Here is a 15020-nt window from a genome sequence, read left to right on the forward strand (position 1 = left end):
TCTGCATACGCTTTATCATTGCTAATCAAATCGCAGATCCTTCAAATCTGCAGATCCGAAATTGAGCTGGAAAACAGCCACACCATTCCTTATAATAATTAATTACATGCGTATTATTTAATCTTTCAAATATTTCATCAGCTTTTGTGATTATTAATATTATCATTATAAATTTAAAAATTTTTTTTTCTGTTGCAGGTAAGAACCAAAAACCAGCACATAAACCATTAATGAGTAAAGTAAAAATTCAACGAAGAAGTACAGGAAAAGGGTGAGAAATGAAAATCGATTTTTAATAGAATTATATAGCGTTCTTAAAAATGCACTTACACTTTTTTTCGTTATTATTTTTGTTTATTTTATCGACAAGTGTTGTGATAATTGATACTTTTATGAAAATTTATCTTTTGTTATTCAAATATTTAGTTCCGAGCATGATTAGACTCGCAATATTTCCCCCAGTTTTATTATTATTATCATCAATTTAATTTGTATTAGATCGTAAACTCTAAAACAAAATGTCGCCTTGTCCGAGAGTGAGTAAGCGTGTGAGTTATATGAAAATAATAAAAATCCCCGGGAGTATCCGCTAGAGAGTATATGTATACAATTAACTGTCCGCTATAGAGTCTTGGGAGACACCACGGGAAGCCAGCGGCGATCGACGACTCGTGACCCACTTCCTCTTCAGCAGCGACCCAGATGCGGGGGTGCCACCACCACTCAGACAACCATCATCCACAACGATATCTCTCTAGCCTCCTTTTTTTCCACGCTTTCTCTTGCTTCGTTCGTCTCTCTCGATTCTCATTTAATTTCCCTCTCTTTCGCTCTCATTCCACATGACGTCTTAATTAAGTTTGTTTTTTTCTCTCTTATACATATACTTATACCTGTACCTGACCCGAGCTTAGTCAGCCAAAGATGGACCAAATAAAACGCTACAAGCAAACCTATAACCAGACCCTAGTACAGGAACTGTATAATCTGAGAAGAAAGTTTATTAAAATATTAAATGGATGGAAGTTTGCTAGCACGTAGGTTAATTGTAACGTTCACCGGAAGGAACTGTGCCAACTGAACGTCCCAAAGTTTTGCGGTACTGCACAGAGTTGTTAAGTCTGGTTCTTGTCTTGCTTCTACTTCTGATGACGGAGAGCGTTGACTAGTAGCAATTGCCTGAAGAGGACTTCCTTCTCCTCCTTGAATGTAATGTCAGCTAACAGAAGGACCAAGGACCACGTGTTAAATCGAATAAGAATGCTAATCGCTGAAACCAGCATTGGGACAACCAATTGTTCGATCAATTAACGAATTGTTTCTGTGCTTCTTTACAATCTACTAAAGAAGCTAATGCTGTTTTGGAGCTGAAAAGAATTTCAGTATACAAGGGTGGAAAAGTGGGAGTGAGTTGTTACAGTGCAGTTGGTACGGTAGAAATATATAATACAGAAGACCGAATAGAAGAAGGGATGTCGGCGCGATGTCAGTACAGAAGAGAATAGAAGGGTTTCTCCCATGTACCGGTGTTTCGTGTAGGATCGAGAGAGACCGAACGGCGCACGAGCGACTGAAGGAGAAAGGTATATAATACCTCCTGGTGGGGTGGTGGGAGCTCCAACAACACTGTGTTGTACCAGCAGAGAGTAGTGAATAGTGAGTGGTGATGGTAATGGTGGGGATCAGTCGGAACCAACTTTAGGTCCAGGACTAGACGGTGGCGGCTTGGATGCGCGCGATCAAACCTACAAACTTCAGTGTCGCTCGGACAGCGGCCACGTACTGTGGGCTGCGTTAAAGTCCGATTCTTCCGGTTATTGTTGTAGTCCAAGTGTTGCCGTATCGTATGTTTGACTTATTGCGACCGCCGACTTTATTTTTTACGGTTTTAAGTGGCCAGCTCGGTTGACCCGATTTGCTTTGATGCCGATTTAACTAAATCGTTTATAAAATATCGTAACCGTTGACACGTAAAACGACATGGGATAAATCCTATCGGTACCGGGAGAATAAAAGTGACCGTTTTTGTTAAATAGAGTTTTGGTTATAGTTTTGGTTTTTGTTTTGGTTTTATTTTCTGTTGTGATAAGAGGTTTGTGATAAAGTTTTTACCAACAGATTGGGTTATGTGCAATACCAAGCGTACTTTCAGTTAGATTGCTACGACAAGTAAATAAGATTGCCAAACGGTTTTGGATTGTAAAATGAGCCGCGCCTCTCAGGCCGGCTTGGAGGTGGAGAGATACATTGGAAGTTGTTTGATATCTTCGACACTAAGACCCACTTTGCAAAAGACTATTATAAATAATAATAATAATAATAATAATAATAATAATAATAATATCATCACTAATAATAATATTAATAACAATAATACCAATAGTAACAACAATAACAGTATTATTTGCACGAACAGTAACAACTGTACCAGCAAAAAAGAAAGTGTCGGCGTGAGCTTACGCAACCCACACTATCAGCAAAGCAACTATTCACCTAGTAGCAATGAACAGTGTCAGTTTGGTACTTGGACAGGTGCTCCTTTAATCTCCATGACGTCTAGTCCCCGGAGAAGCAATCAGCGATCGTCTCCATCACCTTGTCAACAGCAGCAGCAGCAGCAGCAGCATTCACCAATTGAGCCGCAATCACAGCCGCAGGCTCAATCTCAGCAGCATCAAACCCACCAGCAGGTTTCTTCGCACCTCCAAAACCGAAGTCCCCTGTCTCGTCTCGCGATTCACACGCAAGGGGCACCCTTAATTCTCGCAGGACGCTTTCACAATCGTGGAAAGCCGGTCAATTCGAACAATGTGATTGCCACTCCTAATGTCAACAACTTTTGCAACGTTAATACCAACAGCAACGGCAACACAATGTCAGTTGGAAGGTGTCCCCCGGTTAGAAGTCTCAAGAATATCGTTGAAGTTCCCAGAAAGTTACAATCCCAGCACCAGTATGTGTCCGGGTATCAGCATCAACAGCAACAGCAACAGATTCAACAACAGCAGATGCAACAACAACAGATCCACCAACAGCAATCACAACAGCAAACGATAAATATTAAGAATGATTGTCACGGGAAATTGGACAACAGCTCGGGGGCAAGTATCGCGAATATCGATTCGTTGAGCATTGCCAGTGACGAAAGTTCGAACAACTGTGAGAATAGTTTACCCCGGATAATAAAGCCCCGTAAGCGGAGGAAGAAGGACCGTAAGCCGACCAATGTTGTTACAACGGAAAACTCTAAGCCGGAGGATAGAGACAGGGATAGGGATCTATCGGTCTCGATGAATCCCGGTTTAATGCCCTCGGGGATGAACGGGGATCAATCTAATTTGGTTACACTTAAACCGTACGTGCCGGTTTGCTACGAGGCAATGAGATACGAGCTCCCCCGGCAGCAACAGCAGGGAACAGTCCAGCATAGGGCCCACAGGAGGCCACCCGTCACCAGGGAAAGTTACTCAGGTAGAACCCAGACACCTATTCAGCTGGAGATTGTCGACACGAGGCAGAGCAGTAGGTATGCGCATCGACACGCGCAGGTGAAAGTGCTCGACGACAACCGGAATGTTGTGGTGCCTGTGCTCGTTCGCACGAGTACAACAGCTCTTGCCAAGGGATATCGCAATCACAATCACCATCCGCCCGCCAACAATAATAACAACAATACCACCAATAACAGTTGTAATAACAACAACAGTACTAGTAATAATTGTAATAATAACAATACCAATAATAGTAATAATAATAATTGCAACAATCGACTGGTGCACGGCAACCCTGGTAACGGACATCGTTACATCAATGGGTATGACAGCTGCGAAAAATCTGGGTTGGTTGATGACCCAGGATCCTGTCAATGCCGGTACTGCAACCCTTCAGGTCTCATCTGGGACGTCGATCAGAATGGGTACTCACCCTTCCTGACTCCTCCTCCTACCAGCAACGGGAGCAACAATGAGTTTGTTCAATTTCCCCAGATACCTCTGTTCCTGTCACGAGCAAACCTTGGAGGAGGCTGTCATCAAGAGCCCTCCGAATTCTTTGACGTGGAAGACTCCCTCAGGGGACCTCATCATCACCAGCACCAGCATCAACATCAACACCACCAGCACCATCACCAACATCACCCAGTTCCTGTTGGAGCCGCTCGGGTAGGTCACGAACGGCTGGAACCCACTGGGGGCGCACTCCTGAGACGAAGCTGGAGCGATCCCTCGAGCTACTTTAGCGAGCAAATCTGTGCTCCGAGTCGTGACGTCGGAGTAATTGGCGATCGAGGACAAACTGCTGAGGCGCTTGCCAGAGGTAGGAGTTCTTGGCCCGGAAGTCCATCCTACGTGTCATTGGGAACAAACGCCTCGGGGCTGTCTGGTAGTCTTCCAGGTAACTCGGTTACTGGCCAGAGCCTGGAGGTATCGACCGAAATAGTCACCTCTCACAACGGGCATCGGGACCTGGAGATAAAGTTCTTCAGTTCCTCGCCCAGCTCCATCCAGCCGGAAGAAGAAAAATCACCATTCCCAGAGGACAACGAGGACTTCAGTGACATTTGGAGCTACCATGAGTCCAAGCTTCAGCAGGATTTCCGGACCTTGCTGCAGGCCGAAGAGTGATCGAGATTTTATTGAAATAAGTTGATAGGAAACAGGACATTGATTTTAGAGAAATAAAAACTGCAAACAAGTTGTAAATGTTTATGTGGATGTATGGATGGTTTTGTATGTATGTATGTATCTGTGTGTTGTAGCTTTAACGAGCGCATGAGAGTACAGAGTGTGCGATGAAAGCGAGATCGTTATTGGAATGAAATTGGAAAGCCGTCGGAGCGTTGAACAAGTCGAAAACCCGAGGTTGACTAGATGCGAGAACGAGCAAAAACAGGTGGACTCTTATACATTTCACATACATTGATACACTAACATAACACAGCAGAAATGGATGTGTGAATGCATGCATGCGTGCGAAAGTCTACCGCTGGCAGCATATTACTCATGACTGGAGCGGCAAACCTAAACCGTTAAACCTGTGCTCGCACTACATAACAAACTTACAAACGAAGGTTAAAACATACGAACGAACGAACTAACAAATTGGTGTAAACTGTACAGTAGTAGCAGTCGACAGACAACCACAGTGAAGTAGTAGGCTACAACAACTAGGGTTTGTAACTTGGTAGTGCATCTAGGTCTACACGACGGTACTTGTCTCTGGTCGTTGGTAGCTCGTCTATCTGTCTAGCTGTCTGTCCGTCTGTCTATCTATCTATTCACCGTCAGACAACCAATGTGTATGTATTGTGCATAAATCTGGTGTAGTCTACGCACGGGTGACAACCGATGAATAAACCACCAAACAAGACGATCCTTGCCTAACGGTTTAAGTAGTAACAAACAATGTTACCTTCAACACCGTGTTTAATTGATGACGAGCGAAATCACGACTGTAATTGATCTCTTCTTTACTGTCATTATCATCATCATTATTATTATTATTATTATTATTATTATTATTATTATTATTATACTTTTTCAACACACAATATTATTATCATATCCTTAATCATGTGCACGCGAGTAATGAAATGTCCGCGTTTACGATCACTAAGATAATATTATGTCCTACGTCACTCATTCTCGTGTGGACATTGATCAAGGTGTGGAAGCGTCAAGTCCCGCCTATTGCTTGTTCGTCATCGTCATTGTCAATGCAACCCGGTCAGTCCTTTCGCAATTCATTTACCATCTATCATCGGCCTAGTAACTAAGATACACTATCAGCATACCAGTATCAGTATCAGTATCATCAACTTCAGAATGAGTCTCACCTGTAGACCGAGCTCTATCTCTAGCTCCGGCATTTAGCTTAAACGGCGTCCACTTGTCTACTCTTGCACACACTCAACTCTCACATCCACACACTTACACATACGTGTGCATGTAAAGGGTAAATCCGGCGTTTAATTAACGCATCGGACATGTTGTTCGCGTGATCGTCGTTAGTGTAACGTGGCAATTAATCGAATAGCGAGCATGGTAGCTTTAGGCCCCAATGCTTCGACTCTATTCACCTTAGAGGAAACGCGAACGAGTATACCTATCTGGTACAAGAAAAGACAAGTATTACCACGTCTTATGTGATATGAGATTCAACGTCGAATAATGACGCGTTGTCTGTATCGATAATCTACAGTTTCCAACATACCAGCTCCGGTTAGATGTCTACTGTATGCTCTATCCTTAATGTACTACGGCCCCTCTTCTCTCGGTAGCTGGTTCATTTCCGTTCCAGGCACATTAACTACACTTTCTTTTCATACTTGTCCCCTGGAAATTAATTATTCATCACCGGCAATTAATAATCTGTAGGATTCTCAAACTTCTAAATCATTATTAACGATCCACCTTTACTTGACGTCGTTGTCAACTAAACGGGGCCAATGACCTTTATCGTATTATGTTAAATAATGGCACCGGCATTACGTGGGTCGGCAAACTGTTATAATTCGCCCACGTGCTTTCCATTCATACTATTTAGACTTTAACCCGTGTCCACGCCTGATATTTTTCGTTGTTTAAAACTTTTTATTAATTCGATATTTATAGTTCGGTATTTGTCATTCTTTGAAAGTTATTCGGCTTTCGACATTCAATCAGTCAAACTTTTATTTCGAATTGTGTTGTAACAATCAGGCACTAATATTCGATCATTTACATTCGATGGCGATTAATCTCATAACTAAAATTGATAGATTGGAACATCGACAGATAATTTATTTTTGTTTGAGCGGAGAAATTTTAAAAAATGAACCGAATTATTGTGAATGGTAATTGACAATACGTAAATTTGAAATATATCCGACGATGAAGATATCAAAAGCATCAATTGATTTTTTTAATAAACAAATTTCAATCATAGATCCACCCTTCAAGGCCAAACAAATAAACAAGAGTTAATTTTTGGTATCTCGGAAATATTTATCCATCTATCCATCTCTTTATCAGTTAATTTGTTTGTTTGTTTGCTTACTTTATTAACTTAACAAACTAAACGAATCTGTTCCTCTCGATTTCTCGTTCCACAAGGACAATCCAATTGCCGTTGGTATAACGAACTTAATTTATAGTATACACCACACTAGTATCGAGAAATAGTTTCCACGCGAATGGATTTGTCGTAAACGAAGTAACCAAGTACATCGAGACAGAGATCTTGTCTGTCAATTCGCTTAGCTGCAGCGCTTGCGTGTCTCCAGGGTATCCATTATCCTCGTACTCGTGTAGCCTTACTGTTCGTACTACATACTACATACAACATACCACTACTCCAGCTCTTTCAATTCCACACTCACATATATGCATACGAACCCATGTGTCCATACCGTCGATCGATGGATCAGATTCATCGATTGCCAGAAGTAATCGAACGCAATCTTCCACCGACCACTTCAATTGCACGTACTCTAGTTTCACCTAATTACAGTCGAGTGATTGCTCCTCATATTCAAGATTTAGCAAAATCATCGACAAAAAAAAAGTTCCACTGTTCGACTTGCCAGTATGAAATCGATTATTCCCACCGAGTTCTCGGTCGTAATTTTTTTTATCATCTAATGCTCTGTATATTATATAACAATAATGTACTACATGTATGTTACACATATGAACTAATATGATTATTGAATATTTACCGCGTAGGTATAAAACGAAAAAAAAAAATATATATATGTAGTTTAAATATTCGATAAATATTATATTATATTATTCGGTAGATTACTAATCATACGAGTGGCAATTACTGAGTGTGTGATATAAATATTAATATTTGTACTTTATAAACAGACTGTGTTATATATATGAAATCTCGACCAAGCCGACTTATTAACTCGCTGTGCGATCGTCGCTTTGTCGTTTATGAATATAAATATTATTATTATTATAAAGATAAATTTAAACAACTAAATGTGTGCGAGGACGTGTAAAATCTACTGGGAAAAAAATAATGGTATTGAATTTAGCGGATATTGTTCAAATATTGGATTTTTCTAAAAATAAAAAAATAAAAAATACATTTTGCACTCGAAGTTTTAGAAAATTTTTACGTGTGCAAAATGTTTTTTCCTTGGGACATTTGAAAAATGTCCTCAGCTAATTTCAGTATCATAAATAATAAACTTAAGCTAAAAATTAAAAAAAAAATGATTAATGATTATAATGATAATTATTAATTATTCAGCATAATTAGAGTTTGCGCGCATCTAAAGTATAAACTTGCATGTAATTATCGGTATTTTTCGTCACTATCGCTTGCTGTATATTTATTGTCGTTTTTTTTTCTCAGTGTTTTAGGTAAATTGTCGAAAAATAATCGTAGGTTACAAATTATTAATTATAAATGATAAGAACGACAATTGAAGAAAAAAAAAATATTGTGTAATATTGAATACTAATTAGGAATGTGTGTACATATGTAATAGTAATTAGCTTCGGAATATATATATATATATATATATATATATATATATATATATATATATATATATATATATATATATATATATATATATATATTATATGATAGTATTTGCACTGATATCAAATAAATTATTTAGCTCGTTATTTTTATTTATAAATCCAAATCGCGTTTTCGCTTCTGATGATGAAGCGATCACGCGGAAAATCAGTGAAAGGCAAAAAAAGCGAATAAAAATGAAAAAATTGTGGACCTTTTATAAATACGTAGAAAAAAAGTATTATTTTTTTTATCTCTCTTGCACCACAAGTGTAAAACGGAAGACAGAAGGGGAGAAACGGTATTTTCGTTCATTCGTTTTCGTTTTACTTTTTGAGCTCACGGCAGAAAAGAGCTACAACAACTCTCGATGATTAATCACTTCGGCCCCTGTTGACGGCGGCCTAAGGCTAGATTATATATACACTCTCCTTTTTATCATTCGTATCAAATAATAAAAGGCTCATTCCGTAAGATCATACCGAGCGAAAATTTGCATGCTTTTTTTTTTATCACGCGTATCGCTGTTTTTCTCTTTCGTAACCATCACTTTCGTAATGACTTCATGACGCTTTTATTTTTTTTAAAATTAACTGAAAAAAAAAATTTTAATTACAATCCTGAGTTAATACCTGACATCAAAGATGGAGATGCGTTGAAAATGTTTAACTGCCTTATAAATAAGTGATTTTGTTATCGACTTTATAATTATTTAGAAAAATATTAAGCGTAAATGTTTGAGGACGTTCATGAGTGAGACTTTGTAGAAGATATGTGTTTATTTTAAAATGACAATTGTTAAATTTTCGTTTTAAAAAATTTTGCTACCGATTTTACAGCTGATACTTGTTTTAAATTAAAAAACTGCTGGTTTAAACAAAAATTAAAAGTTCTTTATAGAAAACAAAATTATTCCACGTCTGAGGGAACTGTTGGTGGTAGATAGAAATTTCTTGATCCAAGACCTAGAAACTAATAGCTAATTCTTGAAAGAATACTACCCGTTCTCTTAAAAATAACTCTTTTAGTCTGTTATTATTCACTCAAGAACGTCCTTAGAAAAAGCTAAAGTGACATTAACGCAACTCAAGGCGTTGTCTTTGAATCTTCAATGCTATTTCTTCCATCATTCTCGTATCGCCTGATTTAACTTGCAATTGTAATACAGCAACACTTGACCTCGATTACCGTAAATGCAATATTAAATGCAAATAGCGGCGCGGATCGACCAAACTAATTATCCCTTTTTTAAAATAATACTCAAACAAAACAAACATAATTTTATTTCTTTCATTTTTTTTTTTCCGTGTATTTATTATGTCTGCGGCGAGGCACTTTGCAAGTATAATTATCGTTAAATTAGCGGTGAACAAGGGCACTCGGCGCAAGAGAGACGGAAAATAGTACTGCTAATTGTAAAAGTAATATTGTGGGAAATATTATTTATTGATAAATAAAATATCCATTTGTTTTTCCTTTTATTTTTTTGTTATTTATTCATCGTAAGCGTGCGATTGCCTTGACACTGATTTTATAAATTCAATAAATATTAAAACCGATTTTAATAAATAAATTTAAATAACGGTTGATAAATAAATTTAAGATTGTGGAGGACCATGAGCGAATTCAGCGATCACGGACTTCGATCGTGGCCCGATTTGTGTAATTTTAAATAAATATATAAATATTAATATTGATGAAATTTCTTTTTAAATTCAATCTAATAGTTTTTTGGTTCACTCTTATCAATTTTTACTATTACTATTATTATAATTATTATTATCATTATTTTTATTATTATTATAATTAAAATAAATATCATCATTATTATTACTATTAATATTATTATAGTTATAATTATTATTATCATAAAAAAATGTGTGTATGTTAGAGAGCGAGCAAGACTTGTCTTGGTGGAATTTATTCCTGATTTTCATCGATGACGTTTGTGTTTTTTTACTTATTTCATGTTAGACTTTTCTCTCGCCAGTATAAAATATAAATAAAAAAAAACCAAGTACACTGAAATAAATGCATACTGTTTGTATAAAATCAATTTTGTTATATATTTATTTATTTATTTATATTAGGAAATTACTTTACAACCCTCGTCCTGTTCCTATTTACTTGATTCAACTTCATTGAGAGAGACGGATGTTTATTAATTTTTTTTATATATCAAATCTTGACTCCAGGATCTGGTATGAAAGTTGGTCGCTAAGCTCAAAGGTAGTTTTGGCACGAAAATCCACGGTTCGAGAGTTTTATTTTGCTTTTGCTCCAGTTACGTCAAACTTGGTTCCACGGCTCTCAAGATTCCGCTAAGATTCTTCTCAGAGGATCTAGTGTATCCTTCCTGGTGCTGTCTCTAAAGTTAATTCATGACTCATGACACTTTACGAGATATCATTATCATTATTTTTCTGGTTAACATTTCAATGCTAGTTTTTTTTCTTCGTTTTAGTTCATTTTATTCAAAAATTTTTTTGTTACGAACTTTTGTCGGAATTTGCTGCTAAAGTTTTGAAGTTATTAACGAGTCCAAGAATCGAGGAAATCCTGGAGCTGCTGGATTCAAAAAGAACCATTTAATTTGGTAGAGGATTTTTTTTTTCAAGAAAGTAAATAGAGTTTTTTTTTTTTTTTTCCCGTGATTAGGATGAGATCTCAGGTACTGGCGGGTGATAAGACGAATTTATCTACGAGAGGGATCGAAGTCAAGACTGATAACATAATTTTTTTATTTTCGATGTCAGAGGCTTATTTTTGATACTAAATTTTGTAGTTTCATTGAAAAGGTCGATATATAATGAACATATTTTTAATAAATCAAACACTTGTCGATTAAATAAGACAAAAAAAAATAGTAAAACTTTTAGTAAAGTAATCATCTTTATCAAAATATTATTCTTGAATAATTAAAACATTCATTAAGCTTATAGTAAATAAATAAACCTTAAAAAGTTGGTCGGAGATAGTGATTTTTAACGAGATATAACGTGATTATGATACATTAATTATTACAACAATTTGGTGTGATAAGTCAGCGCTAGTCCTTGTCCATAGGTAGATAGCTCCGCACATACACAGCATAAACCTATTAAGTAGGTACACCGAGATACGAGGTGGCGATACGATGGTTATTCACAGTAGAGCCAAGCGCAGCATGTTGACTCTTGCGGTTCTGTTAACTTTATATACCCGTCAGCCTGTTACTGACATTTAAACATATAAAATGTTCCATGAACGATATTATACACACGTCTACCATCTACCAACGCGAGACATATTCATATTCATGAGAAACAATATTTCAGCAACTTCGGCCATGCTACACTAGTCGATATCAACTATATCTTCAATCTAATTTACTTTATCCCCTCTCACCCCTTCTTATATTATCTTTATTTCTGCAAACGATAAAACTACTATCTGAATTTATTAACATTATTATCTGTATGATTAAAAGATTAAGGAATATATTGTCGTAGATAAAATATTCCTTATTCTTTCAATTATATAGATAATTGAACATGTCTTGACCTGAAAAATTTATTATAATTTTTTGGGGTAGTTTTAAATAGATTTGAATTTCGCGCTAGATCGAATTTGTTTATTTATTTATAGTACGCCTCATGAAACAAAGTTTTTGAAGTAGCACTCTAGTTTCAACTAATTGAAGTCAAGCAGTTTTTTTAACTGTAAATGTTTCTGTTTTTGTTTTATACATGTCAATGGGGTTGAATGTTATGATAATTTATAAATAATTAAACGGTCAAAAATTTTTTTTAAACTCACCACAAATACATTAAAGAGCTGTCAGTTTTATGAAAGTTTCTGACAGTTAGTTTTTTTTTTTTAAAACTAACAAACTGCTACATAACTGCAGAGAGCGTATGCAATCAATGTTAATTTAATTAACCTCGGGTTGTAGGTGGTCAATCGACTTCAAATTTTTGGAGTAATTGTATCATAATTTCCTTAATAAGTATTCAAAAATTTAGAATTTTCTGACGCTATGCCTTCACTACGATACCTACCTTAAAGATTTATCTTTCTGTAACTTATTATTTTATAAACTATGTACCCAATGACGTGAATTTATCTTAACATTTAATTCCTGTCTTGCTTGTCTTCAGTCTTACTCCGTATAATATAACATCAAGGAATTTAATTCATTTAATCTAACGTTCCTCAGTCTCGTTACTCTGATATCAATATTTATCACGTGCTATCATCCCCGAGCTTTCCTAAGATTACCTCTATTACCATATAATATAAATTCAGTGGAAAATATAAGCTGACAATCCGGGAGGCTAAACAGACCAAGAAATATTAACTGTATTAACCATCTGAATGAAGAAGAATGTCCTGAGATTAACAATTGTTTTGATAGTCTAAAGCTAATACTTTGTTTAATTATCAGAATAACTTGCTGGTTATTTTATACTCTTCTAGTACGTACTATAGTATTACACTGAATATTGTACTGTTTTAAACTCAAACATTATACTATACTTTGCGGTGTTACGTCATGTATTATTGTATGTTCGCGAAGTACAAAACGTATAAAGTTAACATAGAATTATCGCTCAGTATTTTTTATTTATTCTGTATTTTAATCCACTTCTCTTCTCTAATATACAACAGTGAATTTTGCATCTAATATTTTATCCGCTTTGCTGTTTTTACATTAAGGATTACCGCAAATGCACTTTCCTTTTTTTTTTTGCTTTAATTAATTCGATATCCTATTAATTTAATTAACAAATGCATGAAAAAAGTATCGTGAATGCAGATAAAATTTACGTCATAATCCGAGCCATTAGGCCGAGAAAAATTTTTGCTCACTAGTTTTTATTTTCAAGCAGTAATTTTTTCATGGATTTTATGATTTAGTCTTTTTCAAAAGGGTAGAATTTATAATATTATTAAATATATTAAACTCGACGAGGATCAATTGACTTTGTTTTTTTTTTTTAATCTGGCAACTTTTCAGATGGATTAATTTTTTTTTTTAATGCACTGCGTTTTAAACGTATGAAAAGGAATAATTTATTTTATGAAAATATTAATATCAAACTTATCCGATTTGTTTGTTGAACTTTTTATCACTTTATAGTCTAATTTTTTTTCAAATGAGATAAATTTGAAAAATATCAGTCTAAATTTGTTCAAAAAGGGCCGAAATTATTTTTTTTTTCACAATTTTAATGCATAAAAAGTTATCTACTATCATCTAGCTTGCTTTTATGATCATCCAAAAATTTTAAAATCATTTTTTTGATTATCTGAAAGCCTTAAAAACTGTGCAAAATTATCTAAATAATTTTTATGATCGCCTAGAAATCTCAAAATTATTTTTTAATAATTTTAATTCATTAAAAATAATCCAAAAATGTCTAACCTAAATCTTAAACTCACTTTCCCAACAGCCCAAAAATTCCTAAATAACTCTTTTAATTTTTCAAATTTATCCAAAATTAATTTTCCTTGTACATATCACAGTTCAAACAAAAATTTTATCCAAAATCGCTTCAGGCTTTAAAAAAAATAAAAACAGCCATAAATATTAAATTAACATTCACCAATTTCCTCCGACCTTATTGGCAGCTTACGATTAAGAGAAAAACCAGAAGATAATCTGGAAGTGAGTGTGACAAACAGTTTGGTGGTGTATCCTTCAACCGCAGACAATATAGCATTACCCGGCTCGCCATCCTAGTTGTCGTCGTTCTACTTTGAAAATCGGCTTTTCGTACTGTTCAGGTCAACTTGTCTCGCGCCATGTGTTGGTGATTAATCCATGCAGCCGTGCGTCTATGTCTGATAGAGTTGAGCTAGAAGTACAACTAGCAAGTCGTACACATTCGCAGATTAGATAGTCCGTGATAGTGATGGTGGTGTATGAGTGTGATGTGTTGCTGTCCTGCTATCACAGTAATCAATGGCAATGGCAATAGCAGTCCAGTCTACTCCTATTTGCTTCACATGTGTTGGGTTTCAACACACGGTACCAGTTGTCGGCTGGCTGACCTTTAACTTTAGCTTTGTGTGACACATTTTTTTTCGTTACGTTTTTCCTCTGCTTGATGGTGTTTGTTTCCAGTTCGAAATAGTTCCGTCGAGCAGCGACGATTGCTAACTAAATACAAAGCTCTGGGGATGGCTGGAATTTTTTTTCTAGTTCAAAAAATCTATTCTAGCTTGATAGTAAAATGGATTTGTAAACTTGCCAGCAGAAACATTGGATTTGGTCGAAGCATATGAGTGGCATTTAATTGTAAGCGTGTGTATGTGCGTAAATGAATGCACTGAAAAAATATTTAGTTAAGATAGGCATAAAAATCATATGTTATGACAACTAATCATAGATTATAATAAATAATTAAATTTATTAGTTGGTCTAATAAATTTTGTTGCTGAGTTAGGTAAATAATTTTTTTAAAATAACAAATATATAAAAAATAACAAAAAGAAATTTATTTTTTCGATACGACAAA

The 15020-nt window shown here is 35.7% G+C and overlaps 2 protein-coding genes across 4 annotated transcripts in view; both read left to right on the plus strand.

The window, feature by feature from the left end:
* Positions 1-15020, plus strand: part of LOC141538460 (CCR4-NOT transcription complex subunit 6-like) — a 144189-nt gene that overhangs the window by 56447 nt on the left and 72722 nt on the right. For 2 of the 3 annotated variants that reach the window (XM_074259924.1, XM_074259925.1), the window contains exon 4: positions 199-271. The exons of the other annotated variant lie outside the window; for it this stretch is intronic. In XM_074259924.1, the coding sequence (XP_074116025.1) occupies positions 199-271 (73 nt within the window). The remainder of the gene's footprint in view (positions 1-198; positions 272-15020) is intronic. 3 annotated transcript variants of the gene reach the window in all.
* On the plus strand, positions 1740-8491 carry LOC141524146 (uncharacterized). Its single transcript, XM_074237816.1, has one exon. It carries the CDS (start codon positions 2205-2207, stop codon positions 4620-4622), a length of 2418 nt encoding a protein of 805 aa, XP_074093917.1. The 5' UTR covers positions 1740-2204; the 3' UTR covers positions 4623-8491.

This window comes from Cotesia typhae, unplaced genomic scaffold (assembly GCF_013202065.1).
Source record: "Cotesia typhae breed Kobodo isofemale line unplaced genomic scaffold, CoteBio_Ctyphae contig_22, whole genome shotgun sequence".
Classification (NCBI taxonomy): domain Eukaryota; kingdom Metazoa; phylum Arthropoda; class Insecta; order Hymenoptera; family Braconidae; genus Cotesia; species Cotesia typhae.